General features: G+C 38.0%; 1 protein-coding gene and 1 pseudogene across 4 annotated transcripts; one reads left to right on the forward strand and one right to left on the reverse strand.

The window, feature by feature from the left end:
* Positions 1 to 209: 209 nt before the first annotated feature.
* Positions 210 to 2,569, forward strand: LOC145772136 (oxysterol-binding protein 1 pseudogene; annotated as a pseudogene).
* Positions 2,570 to 7,726: 5,157 nt separating this feature from the next.
* LOC145772018 (cysteine-rich with EGF-like domain protein 2) lies at positions 7,727 to 13,759 on the reverse strand. Of its 4 annotated transcripts, XM_082583828.1 has the most exons (10): positions 13,499 to 13,759; positions 12,807 to 13,000; positions 12,217 to 12,272; positions 12,079 to 12,117; positions 11,450 to 11,502; positions 11,211 to 11,337; positions 10,530 to 10,727; positions 10,011 to 10,115; positions 8,706 to 8,906; positions 7,727 to 8,257 (listed from the first exon to the last, which is right to left on the reverse strand). In XM_082583828.1, exons 1-10 carry the CDS (start codon positions 13,613 to 13,615, stop codon positions 8,175 to 8,177), a joined length of 1,173 nt encoding a protein of 390 aa, XP_082439954.1. In that variant the 5' UTR covers positions 13,616 to 13,759; the 3' UTR covers positions 7,727 to 8,174. The 4 variants fall into 4 exon arrangements, with proteins under 4 accessions (XP_082439954.1, XP_082439952.1, XP_082439951.1 ...); XM_082583826.1 differs by lacking the exon at positions 10,011 to 10,115 and adding an exon at positions 9,855 to 9,953 and having other exon boundaries at positions 7,727 to 8,906; XM_082583825.1 differs by having other exon boundaries at positions 7,727 to 8,906.
* Between the last annotated feature and the right edge of the window lie 6,564 nt (positions 13,760 to 20,323).

Here is a 20,323-nt window from a genome sequence, read left to right on the forward strand (position 1 = left end):
TTTTGCTCTTTAACTTTTGAAAGAGGACAAAATTGTTTGTGTCAAAAAACTGCATTAATAATTCTCAGGTTAATATTGTGCTTTAGGTTTTTTTTACTTACGCAAAGGCAATAAATTCTCATTCATTTATTCTTTCAGCAACTTGAATTTAAGTAAGTTTGTTGATTATTATCAAAAGTTAATGTTTGTGTTGCAAAATAATTAGCATAATGACAGAAAAAGCTGAAAAAGACCACATTGAAGGATGGCTATCAAAATGGACAAATTACATTAAAGGATATCAGATGAGGTGGTTTGTTCTTTCTAATGGACTTCTTTCGTATTATCGCTCTCAAGCTGAGATGGCCCACACATGCAGAGGAACTATTAATTTAGCTGGAGCCATAATTGTTCCTGAAGATGCTTGTAACTTTATGGTATCAAATGGTGGAGCACAAACGTTTCATTTGAAAGCTAGCAGTAAACATGAACGACAGCAATGGATATCTGCCCTTGAAGTTGCACAAACCAAGGCTTCCAGAATGATTGATACCGATGATGAATCTTCTGATGATGATTTAACTGCTATCAATTCACCTCGAAATGGAGAAACTCATTCTTCATCTGTTGATGCAGAACGTGGTGATCTTCGTTCCACATTGTTAACTTTAGCAAGCAAGCTTGATGACCTCACAACATGCAATGATTTGATCACAAAACATGGAACAGCATTGCAAAGAGCACTCTCTGATCTTGACATGTCAGAAGATGATTTAACTGGTAGTCAGACTGACTCTGCTTTGTTGTCAAATCAAATTAAAACTGTGAAAGAACGAGCTGCTCTGTTCCACATCACTTCGGCTGCTATGATTAATGCTAGTTCAGATTTTTTGCAATTAGCCCAAGCTCAAGGTAAGCGTTGGCACAAAGCCATCGTTCATGAGCGAGAACAAAGAATTCGACTCCAAGACACCGTCGAAACCCTTGCAGAACAGCACAATTCATTAGAGCAGTTCATTCATGATGAAGCGAGTTCCCCAAGACCTGGTCTGACTGAGGAAAGGGGAGGAAATGAAGTTGCATCAGAAGAAGATGACTTTGTTGATGCTTTGGATACTGATTTTAATGTTGAATTTGTAAAGAGTCACAAGAAAAATTCGTCCAGTTATTCATCTGTTAGTTCTTCAGCCAGTATAAAAAATGAGTTAACTGATATTGCTTCCACTGCTGTTAATCCTTCTATGAATGCCACTGTCAAGCCCACAAATCAGATCGCTGTTAGGCAAAGACGTACTACCATACCTGAAAAACCAAACTACAGTTTAAATCTTTGGAGTGTTATAAAAAACTGCATTGGCAAAGATCTTTCAAGAATACCTATGCCAGTGAATTTTAATGAACCACTTTCGTTTCTTCAGCGTCTTGGTGAGGACATTGAATACATAGAGTTATTGAACAAAGCTTCCAAATGCACTAATTCGCAAGAACAAATGGCTTATGTTGTAGCATTTTCTGTCACAACATATGCAAGCACATTATATCGCATTGGAAAGCCTTTCAACCCACTTCTTGGAGAAACATATGAAGCTGACAGGCGTGAAGATCTTGGTTTTCGACTGATTTGTGAACAAGTTAGCCATCATCCTCCTGCTGCCGCTTTGCATGTTGATTCCGCTGATGTTGGTCCCAATTCTGGTTGGTCTTATTGGACAGAGATAACTTTAGCTAGCAAATTTCGAGGAAAGTATTTCAACGTAACTCCACTAGGTCGAGTCAATGTCAAATTCCATGCTTCTGGAAACCATTATAGTTGGCACAAAGTTACAACAACTGTAAACAACATAATTGTTGGTAATCTTTGGGTAGACCAGTCAGGAGATGCTGAGGTTGTCAATCATAAAACGGGAGATTACTGCAAACACAAATATTTTCCTTACAGCTACTTTTCAAGAGAAACACCGCGCAAAGTATCTGGTATTGTTATGGATAAACATGATAAAGCACATTATGTTGTGTATGGAACATGGGATTTGCATATGGATTGTGCTAAAATCGACAGTGTCAGTAATGGAAAAGGCTCACAGCCAACGTATAAGACACTTCCAGCAAAGAGACTTTGGCAGAAAAGTGCGTTGCCAATTGGTGCAGAGAAGATTTACTATTTTTCTTCTTTGGCTGTGTCTTGGAATGAACCAGAAGACGGAGTAGCCCCAACAGATTCAAGAATGCGACCTGATCAACGAATGATGGAAAACGGAAATTGGGATGCTGCAAATGAACTGAAGCATGCTTTGGAAGATGTGCAGCGTAAAAGACGTAAGCAGCGTGAAACTGACGCAGCGTCTAAGAGAGCTGCAGGTCTGCCAGTAGAACCATACAAACCTTTATGGTTTGAGCCTAAACCTTGCGAATACACTGGTGAAGTTTCTCATGTCTGCAATGGAAAATATTGGGAGCATAAAGAAAAACAAGACTGGTCTGCGTGTGTGCATATTTTTGATCTTCCGCCAACACTTGCTTTACCGTCTTCTGAATCTTGAAAATTTTCAATAAGCTGCTGTAATATGACTGAAACCTGTGCAATATGTGTTCGCTAATTTTCAATAATGTCTTACATAGAAATACAGCAGTACCTTGAGTTGTAATAAAAATGAATACAAAGGCTGCAATTTGGAGAATTCTTTAAAGAATTACTTTCAAACATGCATTGAGGCAGATGCATCATAGTAAGTTTTCATAGTTATTATTGTGATTGAAATTTTCATTTGATGTTGTTTGTCGGGTGACGTGTCATTCCCTGGTGTCACCTGAGGTTTTGCCAGAATGTTTGAAAATTGCTAAAACATGTCCAATGACTTCGTTGTGGGTGGCGGCTTGCCCACTAGCATTAGAGCTGCACGACATTCTGCCGCGGCCGACCTGTCGCAGAGATATCTCACTGCGGGACTACTTGGCACGAATTCTATTTGCATTTAGAAGATATTTCGTGCAACCTCTAGACTTTTTGTTGGCCTTACTAATCTGATTAACGCTTCCTTATACCCTTGGCTTGTTTGACTGGAACCTTGGACACTTATTTTATATATAGACAACAGCAACAAAGTATTCTTAAATCTTCTACCGAATGTAAACCTCACAAGTGATAACAAATAAAAACTTCATAACGCACGGTTTACAATCGAGCAAATACGATATGTCATCAAACATACACTAACATTGGTGTTACTTGGTTTGGGTAGTTTTATAGCCTTAGTTAGGATTTTTTCTTATAACTGTTCTGTACACGTGCGTGATTTAAGTTTCCTTTAACAGTATTCTACTTTTGACCCACACAATGTAAACTGACATTTCTGAGTTTTTGTCAGAAACTTTATTTTTTTCTAAAACTTATTTTATACTTTGATTTTAAAACAGTAGAAGCATATTCACTATCACAAGATCGAGCTTTGCCAATAATAACTATTGTATTTAATTGTTCTTTCTTTTACTTTCAAGCTGAAATGCATAGTAATTTTCGTTACGATATCGTAACATCAATTCGATGTAAAAAATGCAGCAAGTGCTTAGTAAAAAAAACTTTGATAGCAATTAAACATTAGTAAACAAAAGTATCTGTGAAAGCCAAGATAGGCTATCCTAGATGGATAAAGTAAAATTCGCTTCAAGATGTCCCTACGACAGATCGGCTGCGACAAAATGTTCTGATCCCACTAATACAAGCCTTAAAGCAGCCGGCGGCCATCGCCGCTAAGCAGTGCTTGAACATGGACTTCTAAATAGTAGCACCTGGACTGGAAACTAACTGGACAACATGAGGCCAAACAGTTGGTACAACAGTTGGCCAACAGTGGGCCAACAGGGTTAGTTACTTGGCTGTTGGCCCACTGTTGGCCAACTGTTGTACCAACTGTTTGGCCTCATGTTGTCCAGTTAGTTTCCAGTCCAGATGCTACTATTTAGAAGTCCATGGCTTGAATGACCGCCTGTGCTACCTCCTCCGTCGGTCAAGTTTGGCCGCCGGTTTCTTCTAGCCAATTATTTAATTTCGCAATAGAATGATCGTGGATTAAATGTCGAAAATATGTAGTATCAAAGAGTGACGCAGAATTAGATCAGCGCATCATTGTCACTACTGTTGTATTGAATACATCCAGCTGCGATCACCAGCGCTATAAGTCTTGATGTTTATTTTAACAAAGTGTTAATCCGAAGTGCTAATTTACATCGGCTGGCAATATTGTCGTTTTTATATCGATTCAATGTTGTCGGACATTGAATCGTTGTTAAAAAGGAGAACTAGGTTAGTTCACATTCGTAGGTAAAACACGTGTCTTCATAGTTGAGAACGCTGTGGGTTAGTGACTTCACACCCTCAATGGTGACATCATAACGGAATAAATGGTCAGGTTTTATGAAAGGCGGTATGCAGTTGAAACAATTTACTGAGCTGCGAGCAGTTAAAACAATTTAGGGTCGTTAGATGGTCCCGCAATACCGGATTACAATCCCGATAAAGCATTTAATGTGTGGTACAACGATTCTATTGCAGGACGTCGCCCAGACTTCAACAACGCTAAGTTTCATTTACTTGTGCTATCGTTATTGTATTTTGGCCTCCAAGCACGCAGATTTGGCCGCCGAGAAGGAGCTCTCGGTAGGCCACGATGGTTGCCGGAAAAAAACACGAGTTTTAAGGCCTGTAATAGTGTCACTATTTGGGAACAAATGTGTTTGTGCTGATTTGACAAAAACTCTTGGTATTTTCAATTTTATTTCTCTGTGTTTTGTGCAGTAAATATTTCATATCGTAAAATTTCAGTCTTCGTTGAAGAGCTGTGACATGACAATATTTTTCAGATTCAAAGCTGTGGTTTCATGTTTATGTTCTCGTGAAATATAAATGCTCGTTTTGCAGTTAAAAACAAAAAAATATGTATAAAAAAAGTTACTGTGATACCAATGTTATAGACGTTTGATCAAAGCAATGCCTACATGGTGTTAATCGCTTATTATTGAATGCCACTGGTAGTGAATTTGACACACCTATTTTTGCCCGATTTCTATTACACTACCGTATTTCACTTAAAAAATACACCTTGCAGAAAACTACCTATCTGCTCAACTTGAGTTTAGGCTTGTAAATTATGCTATACTTTCAATGTACCCTACAGAAGTTGTATTTTTTAAAGAGAACAATTTTCTGTTATAACGTTTGTGCACTTGTGCAGGGGTGCCCAACCTGCGGCCATTGATAAGAAATTATGCGGCCGTCCATGTGTACGTTAAAAATTAAACTTTGGTCGATTATGCAAGCTCTTTGACTGTGAAATGCAGATGGCCGACTTCAGTACCGAACCCGATTGCTAGATAGCAATCTGGAATAAGATTAATAATTATTGATATGAGCAAATACCTGATTTTGCTTACCTGCATGCACGCAAGACGAAGAGAGTTATTAATACGGTGCAAACTATGCTTGAATAAATTCATTTACTGTTTGGCCTTTCCTTACTTTTAGGGTTGGGCTTACCAGTAAAATCGTATTTTTAAACACAGTTCATAATATTAACCTAGACTCACTGGCGGGCGTAAGTAGAAAAAGAGCTGCTGGTGTGGCCGCTGAAGTGAAATGTTTATGCACCCCTACGTTAGCCTACCATTTGTTAATTTGTTTAATCTATGTTTTCGTACTATAGACAGCTTACTCGTGACTTTGAGACGAGTTAAATTACGTTTAATAACAATGTGGTAAAATGTATTTCTACCGGTAATGACACTTATGTTTCGGTTACCAGTGAAGCGTCCGGAATCATTGTTCAACACTGATGTATAATAGGCATGAAAGAAGTTGATTTGTTTTGTAATGATACTTTTTCCGCAAATGATTGATCGCTTGACTGCATAATAGCCACCGAATGCCACGTAACTTTGGTCTTTGTAGCACTATTCAAATTATGTCGTTAGGAATTAATGGAATTTGGCTTTGCATGCAATGTGACAATGTTTGAACAAGCTTTTTATCGTTGAATTTGAACTGTTTGCTTAGCAAACAGCAAGCCTCTGTTGCGCAATTGATAAACTAAACAACTCCATGTTCATTATTCATGACATGATGATATCGAGTGACAACGTTTGCCATGCCGACGTGTTCCTGAATCAGGTTGTCATGTTAACTTTTTTGAACTTTCAAAGAACATGTTTCCATTTTTTTTTAAACAGTTTTTCGTGTTACTCTCTTCTGAAGTTCTATCAATAAAAATGAAGGAACGAAAGAGCACAGTCAACCAGTGGCGCTTTCCCAATGCAAGGCGTGCTTTAATAGGAACGGTTAAATGTGATTCTGTGAGCTGTTTGTTTTGTTCTAACGACTGGTTTTGTTTTGGACAATTGTAATTTTTTCAATGTTGCCCTGGTGAGCCACATAGTAGGCTTCTAGAATACAGTAGTAACACCATAAGCTGCTATTTGTATCCTTGGTACTTACGTTGCTACATTTTCTGTTATTGCAAATCAACTGGCATACTCTATTGGAATCTGTGGCATTTTCTCAAAATGATATGGTATTAATGAGTAAAATGACATTAAGGGCGATATAAATTACAGTACCGGTAGCCCACTTGCAACGCTCATATTGCAAAAAGCTTGGTTCGATTTTGCTTAATTTTACTGCGCTGATTCTGAACTCGTAGTCAGAATTCATCCATCACGTCACAACTTTTTTGTAAAATCAATTTTAAATTTTACCCAAGCGCACTAATTCTACATGTTCCAAACATTTTCAACAAAAATTTATTCAAATGACTTTGCATAGCTTTTCCTGTTGAATTAAGGTATAAATTTTCTTGAAATGTCACTATTTGTACAATTGCGTTTCAGGCTCCAACAGTGGTTTATACGCATGATTTTCTTGATGGGGGGAATTCGAATTGTTTTTTGTTATCAAGTGACCAGGACCCCTATCCCTTATGGTTTGATACTTCAAAATTTTAAACCAACCTTATGATAACACTTCAAAAAAATTATGTAATTTCAAAATGATTGAGAGGGCATTCCCTCCCCCCCCCCCCGTTAGACGCTACTTATTGTCAGTACCTTTAGCAAACGATACTTTCGGATCCGGAACTTTTCTAGGGAACGGAAAAGTTGAACATTGCGTATTTCTCTGTGGTATCATATATCGAATTTTTCAGGTGCCTTGTTCTGGGGGCCAGGATTGCCATTGGTACTACCGGGATTCACTTAGGCGACTGGGTGGACCGTTTACTATTGTTTTGAAACATGTTGAGATGTCAATTGCTGTCAGTGGGGTACACCAGTGATTAGGGCTAATATCGTTATTATGCTTGGCAGTCTACTACTGTGAAACAAACCATGCACTGGGGGTGTGTACTATGTATGTGTTTCAAAATAGCGTTTCAAAGTTTTTGGGTATTGTTATTCGACCGTCTGGGTTACACCATAGAGCCCTTATTGGTTTGTCAAGCACCGTTGTACAGTGAGTTATCCAACGAATAGCTCAAACGTAATTTAATTTTAACAGCTGAGCAGCTTTTCAATCGTAGTGTTGCAAGTCAGCCTTTTCATATTGCAGCTCTCGTGACTGCACGTGTCATCGAAAAGTTTGACCAAAGATCATTGTTGTGAATTCAAAACCATTCGACAATTGTTTCCATTTCCGATGCCTCATCCAGATAAACCTTAATGGGAAACCATCACAAAAACATAACCAGGCTTCACTAGAGTGACAATTCGTTGTTGCAACACAGCTCAGGCAAATACGTTGATCATTTGATTGCAGAATATATCATTAGTCAAAAATACAGTTTAAGTAACTTGAAGGTAAAGCAGTTTGTGCATCGGTAACTTTGTTTTCAGACAATGCAAAAACGTAAATTTCGAATCAATAAACAATACAATTAAACAGTAAAGTAGCCTATGTAATAACAACATTTCATTTTGACGAAAGGTTTACTTTTTGAAAATATAGGCTACAGCTATCACACACCAACACCACTCTACATTGCTTCAGTTTTCGTTAATGCAACATTACGGATCGTTGTATTAGCCAAAAAAGCCCAAAGTATCCAATGTCATAGCCTGCTACAGAATCATGTGCAATATTCAATCATGTCAAGCAACCTATCACAGACATTGCACAAATATCAAAAACTAATTAACTACGAAAAGCTTCAAGTTTATAATTCTTCTTTCTTTTCTTCGTCTTCTTTCTTTTCGCTTTCTTCTTCTTTCTTGTCATCGGTAGATTCTTCTTTTTTTACTATTTTGAAAGAAATTAAGTTTAATAAAGAACAGTTACAAATTTTCCGACGTCTAGTTTTCCTCTCAATGCTACACACTGAATTCCCAAGAGTGCATTGACTTTGAGAAACTACCAAACTACAATTCCCTTCGTTTTCCAGCGTAAGATCGTGCCAAGGAATTGGCGATCTGGTCTGATTTGTCGGATGCCCACCACAGGCCGGCCAAAATCAAGCTGAGAAAAAACATGAGGTTCCAAAAAATACTTCCCTTTGCCGCTGCCGTTCCAATCAAGCAAATCACGAAGGCAACAGCCAAACGCTTTTTATCCTCGTCGCTTAAGCTATCTTCAGTGTCATGAGAGTCTTCACTCTTTCCACCACTACTTTCTAATTTTGCTACAGCATCTAAGTACCTGTCATGATCCTCCTGATCATGACAATCTTCTTCCACGCAGTGTCGCTCACCATCATCTTCCTTTTTTTCTTGTTTCTTTGCGGGTCTTTCGGGAGCGTACCTGGAATAGATAGCGGGGTCGGGTTGACATTGACCGCTGACTGGATCCCGCCTGAAGAACCGGGCACATTCGCACTTGTAATGACCTGGCGTGTTGACGCATACCTCGTACATTCCCAGGCAGATTGTTCCACTGGCACACTCATCAATGTCTTCAAAGATGCATTAAAAGACAATAAAACTCGGATGATGCGCTAAAAAAGAACTTTAACATTGCAGCATTAAAAATACAAATCAAAAGAACACAATATTCAACGTTAAAACAGTGGAGTCCGCAAATACTTCATGTGCTAGGTCTATACAATAAAAGTGAAACGATTTGAGGCAAAATATTTAGCTTGAAAACACCATGTATAAAAAAGAAAAAAAAGTAATTTAAATACAAAAATAATAATTTAACACTACACACGAAACATTTTTTCATGTTATTACTATAAGTTATATTCTATAGAAAAAGTTAGTTTCTACAAATATCCTACAAGTGCAAGTGGTTAGTAGGCGGACAACAGTGAAACGGTAATAAGTGGCATGTGCAGCATGCCATGCAACGTAAAACATCTCGCAGTTGTATATCACAAATTGAAGTAAGGTACCAAGGTACCTCTGATGTACTAAGGTACCTCTGATCAGAGGTACTAAGGTACCTCTGATGACCAAGTTATCGAAAGTTATTGCAAGTCATGATTTGCATAAACTACGACGTAGGCTACGACATCAATTGCAGCATCTTGTGAAAATTTACTTCATACCAGTACCAAAAAACGTACTACACTTCAACTACAGTTTGGTGAACAGTCTCATTCAGATTTTAGCATACCTAATCTTTGCAATGTTTAAATATATCACTGTGGCTCTGTATCTAATTGCTCATACTCTAAATGCTTAGTGCGGTAAAACACGGAGCACCAAAGCAATAATAACTTGCTGTATAGTGACTTGCTACAAAGGGAAAGTGCTATCAACAAATGAAGGAGGCAAAATAAGCTAACCCTGACTGGATGGAACACCTTTATAGTTCTAAGATGATGTGGGTGTAAAGTTATGAACACATTATTTGCCCTATTCCCATGGGATGATGTCTAAGTGACTTTTATGTAAACCTTGGCACATATATGGAACTCTCATGATTGATCCACGTCCGCAGGTGTAGCAATGCCTCGCTGATGGACCGAAACAGGTTGCACACGTATCTCTACATTCTGCAATAGTCATGATTCATTAGAATATGAACTACAACTTGAACACTAATTTTGCACCTTGACACATAAAAGGATGTCTCATTATTGCCCCTTGCTTACACGAGAAGCAATTGGCGTGAGTTGGCCCATAGCATCGATCACACATGATGTGGCATTTCCATTCTGTTAAAAACATGCACAAACACATTCAGTTAGCAGTATTGATAATAGGTGATACAGGTACGGCACCACAGAATGAAACAGTCGGCAAAGTTTTTATTAACGCAAGCACTTGTGTACTAGCTTAAGCCAAAGATTCTTAATCGGATGAGTGAGGATTTAGAATAAATCAAGTACAACAGTGCATATTCACATCAAAATACTTTTAATTAACACTATAATGACCATGGTGGCGACCAGAATAAGACAGAGGATAACGGCACGTTTTTCTCGAAAAATAGAATGAGAGTATCCTGGTTAAGAACCTCTGTTTAAGCATTACGTAGCCGTAAAAAGCATGCTTTAAAAAATCCATTTATACAGATAAAGAACAAAGAAAAAAAGTGGCTCAGTGATATTAGAGTTTGTTTAGCTTACCTTCACAAGCATAAGAACCTTCAGTGTTGGCACAATATTGACCGACTGGGCACAAGTCGCGTTGCGCAACGCATTCGTTGATGTCCACGCATTTGATGGTCCCTTCTTTCTTATCTTTTTCTTCCGTGTACCCGGGTCGACAAGTCTCACAGTCAGTGGCATTGCCGCCTTTGCACGTTTGGCAAGTCTCGTGACAAACTGAAAAGATTGACGAATAAACTGCATTCCAAATGCGAGGCAAAGATTAACGTCTCTTTTGCTGGTGGACGCAAACCCTTTACGCTAGAGGGAAACTAGAAGGTTTGCTAAGTTTTATTTCCTTAGAAGTATTATCTTGCATAAGGGGTTGTCTGGAAAAGACGTATTCATCAAATTGTAAAAAATTGACTCTTCTCCCCCATGTTTTCAAAATCTACGCACTGTGTCATAGAAAAATATGCAATTCTCTCCTCCCCCCCTTGACCGCGGACATTTTTTATGGACAGCCCCTAATAAATTTTCATTTAGTGGTATCTTTGTATGGATCTGTTAAACAAAACAATTGAGTCTGATTTGCACAGCTATGTTAAGGCTTCAACGGTAGTTGAAAATATAACACGTGTTGCAGCTCAACAAGTAATCAAGTTCCAACCAACCGGCTTGTACGATTTGCTGTATTAATTTTTGAAAAGCCGTACTTACGTGTACATAAAGTATAAGTATCATTCGAGAAGCTTTTGAAGTGCCTGTCGCCGCATTCATTACAGAATTCTCCAGAGTAGCCATCATTACAGACGCATTTTCCCGACCCTTGTTTGTCACCGGCTCCCTGGATATGCCACGACGACAAAATCAATAATGACACTTCAAATATAAGTGGCTACATCCGTGTAACATTTTGCCGCTAAAATTGTCATCTGAAACTGATTAAAAATACTGACCTCGCATTTTCCTCGCCCAAAGCAAATATCATTCGATCCACCTTTTGGACATTCTAAAAATGTACCAGACCAGTCAAAGTTAACGTTTAAAGGAGCAAGATTTTCCATTAAACATCCCAAGAAAATAATTATTTTGTTTATTGTGCATAGCAAAATAAAAATGTCGAAATTGCAAAGTTAAAACGTAGTAAATTGTAAACAATAAAAAACAACTATTACACCACTGACATTAAAATGCATTTTGCTTTTACACTTGTTAGGAATGGAATACAATAGAATATAAATAAATTAACTTAATATCACAGCATAATTTATTGTTTATTGTCAAAAAATCACTAGTTTGACATGTAACCGACAGTCATCACACATCAGGCACCATCTTCGCTTGCAGCAGTCAGTGCGACTAACATGCCAAGAGCAAAATAAACATCTTAAGGCATGGTTGATGCATCAATTGTAACTACTTTTGTAGTATCATGTTCTACTGTGCCTACAAGCAAATAGTATAGCATGCTGTCACATGAAACGAAAAATGATCAGTATTATCAGGGCCAATTGAAATAATAGCGATAATCAAACTATGCTGTTAGCTGTTACATTTTGAGTTTAATCAAACCTCATTGTCTTACCTTCACAGTTTTCACCAAATGTATCGTCAGGGCAACATACTGAAATAAAACAATAATTCATTCAGTAAACTATTTTCAAAGAAGGGTACAATAAAAGTATCACATGCCACAGTTCTGTAAATAAGAGTTTATTTTTACCTTGGGCTGTTTCAACACAGAGAAAGTCTTGGAGGCTGATTGGCTCTTTCTTTTGTCTACAAAACAAGTGGGAGTTAATTACAGATACCATACCTACGAGGCTACGACTACGTCCTACATCAATGCCATGTAACTTATACCATGCAACTCATATATACTACCAAAAGAAAACAAAATATTGTAAAGCAGGGCCTCTTAAACTTTTTTTTAGTTCTGCTACTATTTCAGAAAATAACTTGCCATGCGACCCTTTGTTAGGCGGTTTCCAATGTAAACTACTAAGCCCATTTCTATTTTGTTTGACGGCCCTAAATTTTTAATTTGCGACCCTGTTTGAGGTCTTAACTCATAGTTTGGAAAGTGCTTCTGTAAACCACTTTCCTTACATAACACAATCCAACCAGCACTTCTACTATTATAACAAAGTATCAAAATAGCTGAATCAACAATGAAGCAAGAGCTTGCATGATGCTCTGGGCTATGGCCATATGAGTGTGACATAAAAAAAGAAACTTTAGAAGTCCAATGCAAGTGGTTGGGCTTATAAAGTGCAATTTTCACACGACGGCATTAAACTGCTAAATACTTACGATTTCTTGTACCATGTTTCAATCTCTTCTTCGTGTTCCTCAAGCAATTTGTTACACTGGAAGTTATCTTCTGCACAAGCACCTTCCAATATTTCAATTAATCTCAACTCACTGGTCTTGTATTTAAGATTTCTTTTTTCTTCCCAATTGACATCTCCACCTCCAAAGTTCTTATTTATTGTTTTGTCTAAACCCTAAAGCATTGCATAATGCATTAGTTCAAAATGAAATATATTATTATCACAAATTTAAAAACACCTTAAAATGAAAAATTTTCTTGTATAACAATTTCATAAACTGGGGTCAGATCTACATTTTATAAACTGGTAATTCAATAGTTTTTTTTACATATTTTATTGCAAATTGGGAGCTGGTATACAAGTCCCCCCCCTGGTAACTCATGACAAAGAGAAATTGACCAAAACATGTGGATTGAAGTGTGTGAACAGTAAAGCAAAGGTAAAGTAGTTTCACCTTAAATGTTTGGTCGAGTCCTGTCTCTGTAATAAGTTACCAGGGGGGGACTTGTATACCAGCTCCGCAAATTGTTATTGCACAATAAAGTTGTTGCTATGTGCAAACAACTATTTATTTATTTTTACTCACTATTTATTTTGACTTTACTCAAATATATTCTGAACTTGTGATAAAGCAAGATAGTTTGCACTTATAAAACATGTTCAAATACTGACCTTCAACAAGCCATCTACTAAATCTCTGCAACCCTCACATGGTGTTTTACTATCATCGGCATTAGAAAGGCCAAAAATTGATACAAACAAAAACAATTTACAATACAAAAATTTCATTGTTCTAGGTAATGCTGGGTCCTTTTCCTTGCTTTAACACAAGAGTTTGAAAATAAGAACAAGTTTGGTTACAGCACAATGAATTTTGACTGGTGACGATCAGGGTATGGCAGTTAATAAACAGCAGAACTTATAAAACTTACAAATATCTGAAATAGAAAACATATTTGAGAATATAAGCATAAATTAATGTACACTACCAGTTAATATTTTATGTGATACACTTCATCTGCAACATGCCATTGCTTATACTAAATGCATTCAGCAGTTTATTGTTACCGTACAATACAAATTCACTTAGCCTAATGCTCATTGCTCAGTACTAGATGCAAAATGTAAAAAAGTTTCATACACCTCATAGAAGTATCTACTGTACATAGAAGGGTTAACTTCACACTGTTTTGATATAGTCTAATGTTAGCTTTGCTGTTCCTTATAACAAAGATATTTGTAAATGCTGGCTTATTTAGCTGTTTATTATCAAATTGTCACATAAAACCCTAACCCGTAGATTCTATTTGAATAAGATCCTTGTGATGATCCTTATTTAGGTGAAACAGGCTGTTAAGGTTTCAGATCTTAATGACTATCATATATTTGATTTAAAACCCTAACCCTTAATTATTTTACCATTACCTGTTAAAAGCTAGGATAACCTTGTCAGTTACCGTACGTTGACTGAAAAAACTGTAGACTGACTGAAAAAGTAAAGACTACAAAGCTGCAGGCGCTAAATCTCTGAAACGTCTGGCTCTTCATACCTGAGTGGAACCGACTACGCAAACTTTAGAACGACGTAGTATTTAATTGCCAATTTAGGCAGAACATCAAAAGAATATCGATTTTTGACATCACAAGCACTTCCCGGCATTGCGTGTCCCTGAATTATCCAATCAAATATCTCCAGCTGAAAAAAAGAAAATCCGATATCCTTTCAGGATCGTTCGGGAAAAGCAGAGATCGTGAGCAGGCCCGGATTTAGGGGGGGCAGAGGGGGCAGTTGCCCCGGGCCCCCCAACTTTTGAAGGGCCCCCCTATGTGGTTAAAATGTGATTTGTGTTATTTTTTTTCCTTTTGGCCTTTAAAGTTTCTGCAAAATGCTGTGCAGTACTACTGGACTGATGCTACTGTAGACGTAGAGATGGTTTTTCGCGCCGTAGGCGCAAAAAAATTTTTTGCATGGGGGCCCCCCGATCTAAAAGTGCCCCGGGCCCCCCATCAGCTAAATCCGGCCCTGCGTGAGACACCACAATTTTCCAAAAAAAAGCTAATCAATAACTTTGTGCTTGTGACAGTGCATAAAACAAACTTTCAAGCATGTTTGTCGAATAAGTTTAATTTTCTACCAAGCAATGACAATGTGAAGAAAGGGGCGTTCTTCCCGGCTATCAGCACAAGGCTGAGCAGTGAGCACTCACTGGTACAGCGAGCAGTTGTGATTGGTGTACGGTCGACCAACTGACCGGGTAGCCTACCGTTACGATTCGCTAACCATAACGGTGTAGCCACAGTCTCTATATTACTGTAGCTTCCACGCTAGCCATTCAGACCATCCAATCAGCAATATGTTTAAGGCAACTGACTCAGGGCCGGATTTAGCTGATGAGGGGCCCGGGGCACTTTAAGATCGGGGGGCCCCCTGGAAAAACCACCTCTGCGTCTACAGTAGCATCAATCCAGCACTGCACAGCATTTTGCAGAAACTTCCAAGGCTAAAAGGAAGAAAAAATAACACAAAATCACATTTTTTTCCACGTAGGGGGGCCCTTCAAAAATCGGGGGGCCCGGGGCACCTGCCCCCTCTGCCCCCCCTAAATCTGGGCCTGAACTGACTGGTAAAGCAGCGGTTGAATACCTTGTGGCAAGAGTACGGTGCGACACTGATGAGCCCAGCCTCATGGGCGAAACACGTGTCCGTCGCTGTCAATTCTTGCTACAAATCGGCTGCCGAAAAGCAATGACAAGTTAAAAAAATGCCAAACAGTGTTCGAAACATTGTTTGTTTGTATATCATTATCCTGCATTGCGAGAAAGCAGACTTGAGCGCTATGCATCGGTGTACGCCTTCCGACATACACCTGACCCACGCTGCAGCCGACGGCATTGTCTGTTTCCGGTTGTCTGCTCTGCTTATGACTTAAATTTGGTACTACCCATTACTCAAAATCGATCACTGGGTAGAGGCAATTATCGTAAAGTTTCTTGCCCAGAGAAACAACAGCAGTGCAGGTGGCTGGAGTCGAACATGCAGGCTCTTGACTGCGAGCCCAACGCGCTAACCAATGCTTTCAAAGCGTGCTCTTTTGCTGACTTTTCCACTGTTCTCATCACTACTTTTTCAAGAAAATGGTCTCAAAAATGGATTTTAAAATAAAAACAAAAAAACTATCAAATATCTTTCAAAAAACTGCCTAGCGTTTTTATCTGTTAGTCATATTCTCAATTTGACAGGAAAACTGGCAACTCTGCTACAAAGCGCTTCGTGCAGTGCAACCACAGCTCTCTATATTACATAACACTGAGACTGTGGCGTAACCACCAGTGTTCTCATTTTTAGGAACTTTGTCGTTGTAGGAACTTTGTCTTTGTCGTCCCTAGATTGGGAAGTTTATGACCACTTGGGGACAAAGTTAGGGAAATGAGCTTTTTAGAGAATCTTCATGCATTGGTTCACTTGCTGCACTAATTGCATGTAGTCAGAGGTGGGCAAAAAGTAGCGCCTCTCCCGCTACCGCTACTTTTTTGGTAAAAGTAGCGGTAGCGGCGCTACTATTTAGTTGGAATAATGTCTGCAGTAGCGGCGCTACTTTTTTTCCAAAGTAGCGGTAGCGGGAGAAGCGCTACTTTTTGCCCACCTCTGCATGTAGTGTAGTTTGTGCTAAAATCTGTAAATCTTTTTGAACTGATTTATCCACCTCCAACTCCCATCAATCAATTTTCATCCAACAAAAGGGACTGTTATGCAATGAACTTGGGCAGTGGCGTATCCTGGTGGGTTGAGCAAGGGAAGCAATAATAATGGTGGGAGTTAGAGCGTAATCTGAGGGCACACATATGCGATGGGGGTCCGGGAGAGCATGCCCCCTCGGAAAAATTGCACTCAAATAATGGATGATAGTGCTTTCTGGAAACACTTTTAGAGTAATATTTGTATGAAATTTATTAGCAGATAAACAGCTAGTAAATTATTAAAAGTAGCACTTACACAAACAGGCAAAAACTGCAGCTAAAATTAGAGAATACCAAAAACTCAGCTACACAAAAACCCAAGAGTAAGCAATTCTGAAATTGCTTCCCCAGATTAGTTAAAAGAAACGTAAATTGCGTAAACTTTGCGCTGCTTTTTTCCTTTGTTTCTCACTAGTTTCTTCATATAGCAAAAGCGAGAGCAAGGGGTGCGAAACGAATATCTGCTTCCATGAGCTTCCAACTTTTTTAAAATTAAAATCGAGCTGAAATCATGCGGGGACATTAGAAGCTGTTTTAGTTCGAGTTCAGGACTCAGGTAAAAAAAGTATGAAATCGTTTTACTGAAAAATATCATCTTCTGTTTTTTCAATTTTGATAAAGGAAGCAATGCTTCTCCTGCTTCCATTGAGTATACGCCCGTGAACTGAGGACTGTAGTAGAGCATCTGTTGAGCACCTTGACATCTGTAGAGCACCTTTCCAATTGATACTGCTACAACACTGCATTAAATTCTTTTTGTTTTTTGCATATTTAGGAAATTTTGAACATAGGCTACTGTAGATCTTGGGGATTTTACATTTGCATTTTTTAAAACACTATCTAAGTGCCAAGCTAATTTCTGGAACTGCTTAGGAAACGTTCAAATATTACGTAACGTCTTCAAGGAGGAGGGGGGGGGGTTATGCAAAGCATTACGTTAGCGTCACATCGGGGGGGGAGAGGTTCAAGCAAAACGTTACGTAACGCTTTCGAGTACGGAATGGTAGTTTTTTTGTGCTGAATTCGTAGTGAAAAAGCGTTACATGGGGGAGGGGAGGTTGAAAAAAAACGTTGCGTTGGCGTTACATGGGGGAGGGGGTGGTCAAAAATTCGGAAAAAAAGCGTTACGTAATATTTGAACGTTCCCTTACTGCTGACTGAAGCTATTCGATACATCAATTGTCTCTTATTTAAGGATAATTCTGTCTGTTTGAAACTCAAGAAAAGGCAGTCTTCAAAAAATGTCAGGAAGTTTGTGTTTTGTAAACAATAAACTTTTCTCAATGGGATTTTTTGTTTGTAGAAAGTTCAAACAAGTTGGCCCAGACAATAAGACATAACCTTCTTTCGAGGATCATAAAGTGTCAAAAAAATAAACAAATTAGTTATTCTCAAGTGTTAAAAATGAAATATTCTATGTTAAAACCACCACCACCCTATCATTGTAATTTGTCAGTGCTATATCAATAAGGTGCTAACATCAAACTAATTGCCCCTCTTTGACATTTGATCAAATTTCTGGAGATTTAATTTGTGCATCATTGCCGCTTATTCTTGCATCACTAAAATGTCAGCAAAACATCAGTAACGGTATCAACCAAAAAACGTTTATTAAAGTAAGTGCATCTCCAGATACCATAGTATTCTCTGAGTGCATTCGTGCCTAATATTTTTGGCTGTTGTTTGCTAAGACATGCAAACAGAAGATGATTTGTTTGATTTCTGGCATGGTTATTGGGGATTTGGATTTGTTTGGGCAAAACAATTTCATGGCATGTTCAATATCAGAACATTTTCAAAACATTTTCATGGCATTTTCAATATCAGTCAGTTGGAGGTAGAGAACTAGAGATTGCCTTCTTGATTTCCATTTAGTGTAAAACTGAGTTAACATAATTTGAAAAGTAGCCTAACATTTTGCTTACGGTAATGAATGTTGTAGTTATTTGTTTTTTGTGGCTGTTGTAAAGTTGATGTGCTATTAGTTATTACATTGTTGCAGCCAGGGCTGTGGAGTCAGAAAGATTTTGGCATGTTTGGAGTTGGCCAGTTATAAATAAAGGAGTCGTATATTTCACCTGACTCCCCAGCTCTGGTTGCAGCTTGTCATTAGATCCTAATCTATGAACCAAACAAAGCATTTTTGATTTTTTGTTTTTCTAATATCTACTAAATTTAAAAGAAATGAAATACAAGTGTTTGTCACTGGCAATCAGAATTAATCAAATAGTGTTTGTGCCATTAGTATAATGTTTTCCACAAAGTAAAATCAATTGTTTCATGGTGATGATGCACATACCAATAGTCTTTTTTGTTTTTATATTGCTCTTCATTGTTGTGTAAGCATACAACTCTTATGTTTGATATTTGTAGGATATTTTTTTAACTGACCGTATCAAAGATGTCAAGTTTATGTCGAATGTTATACTGTGATAAACCAAGACTTCTTTTTTCTTTTGGACAAAGACTTGTTGCAAATGTTCATACTACTGGCATACTGCATAATGAAAAAGAACCTACTATCAAAAACAATGACCTAGCAGCAAAGGAACCAAAAATTGAAGTTCCTCCAGAATTTTCAAAATCTGCTTCTTTCCCCTCTAGGATGAAGCTTCATGAGCAACGTATGGAAGAAGCTGGTCCACAGTTTTCAAATAAAGTTGTTTATTCTTCTAGATTTATAGTATTTGGAATGGTATTATTTATGATTTATGCAACTTTTTTCAGTGATTATAACTTAGAAATTGAACAGAACCTGGGAAATCAGTTGCCAGGCTATACGGAATACATGAAGAAGAATTACCCTCAGTATGAAGAACGATTGAACAAGTTGAGGGAAAAACAGGCAGCCAAACCAGTTGAATAATGTTTTTGCCAATAAGATTGGTATTGTTTCTGTTACAAACACACTTTTGTTTTATTTTTTTTAATAACTAACTGTGAAATATAATATTTACATCATTCAAAGCGGTCTGTATTATACAGTCAGTAGAGTGCTTTACACCTGGAATTCAAATATAAGTAATTAAGTAGGCTATGCTTTCATGAAGGATGATACAGTCATTAATAATTTGCAATCTGTTCCGCTGCACCACACTTGTATGAAGAAGTGGTTTCCTCTCTCCATTGATGTGTAGATGCCTGGTGCTCATTGCCGGAATGGCCCGTTTCGGTGAGTCCGATTCGGTGAGTCCAATTCGGTGAGTCCGATTCCCTATTCGGTGATTTTTTGAATTTTTTTTTTAAATTATTGGGTACCGTAGCCTAATTATCATTGCCGTTTTAGAGTTAGGGGATAGGTGTTAAGGTTAAGGGTTAGGAACTCACCGAATCGGACTAACCGAATCGGACTCATCGAATAGTAGCAGACTCGCTCATTGCATATGAGAAGACATTTGAGATGCACCACGACCTCTCTTCACAGGAATAATCCAATGGGGAGAGTGATCGTGATTGCTGTAATATACATTCAACCAATACACAAAACTGTTTTGGAAAAACGTCTGAGTGCATAAGAAACTTTGATGGCTTGTTTAATAAACTACACACAATGGTCAACACACATATTAGTCATATAAAAATAGCTAGGTGGGAATTATGCACAGTGCTGGACTGCTGGTACACAGTGAAGTTGGATCATCGTTTTCCTTTTTACAAAAATGCAAGTTTGTTACAGGAACAATATTGCTGTATGAAAATTGGCTGTATTCGTTTTTGATGTATTTTTTTCAATAATTTGTGCAAAACATTTGCTCTCTT

The sequence above is a fragment of the Aplidium turbinatum genome, chromosome 6, assembly GCF_918807975.1.
Source record: "Aplidium turbinatum chromosome 6, kaAplTurb1.1, whole genome shotgun sequence".
Lineage (NCBI taxonomy): Eukaryota > Metazoa > Chordata > Ascidiacea > Aplousobranchia > Polyclinidae > Aplidium > Aplidium turbinatum.

Excerpts from the sequence above, each read along its gene's own strand:
- LOC145772018 (XM_082583825.1), bottom strand. The coding sequence starts at position 13,615 with ATGAAATTTTTGTATTGTAAATTGTTTTTGTTTGTATCAATTTTTGGC. Across the intron at positions 13,001-13,498 it reads TAGTAGATGGCTTGTTGAAG|GGTTTAGACAAAACAATAAA; the intron begins GTCAGTATTTGA and ends GCAATGCTTTAG. Across the intron at positions 10,116-10,529 it reads AGGTTCTTATGCTTGTGAAG|AATGGAAATGCCACATCATG; the intron begins GTAAGCTAAACA and ends TGTTTTTAACAG.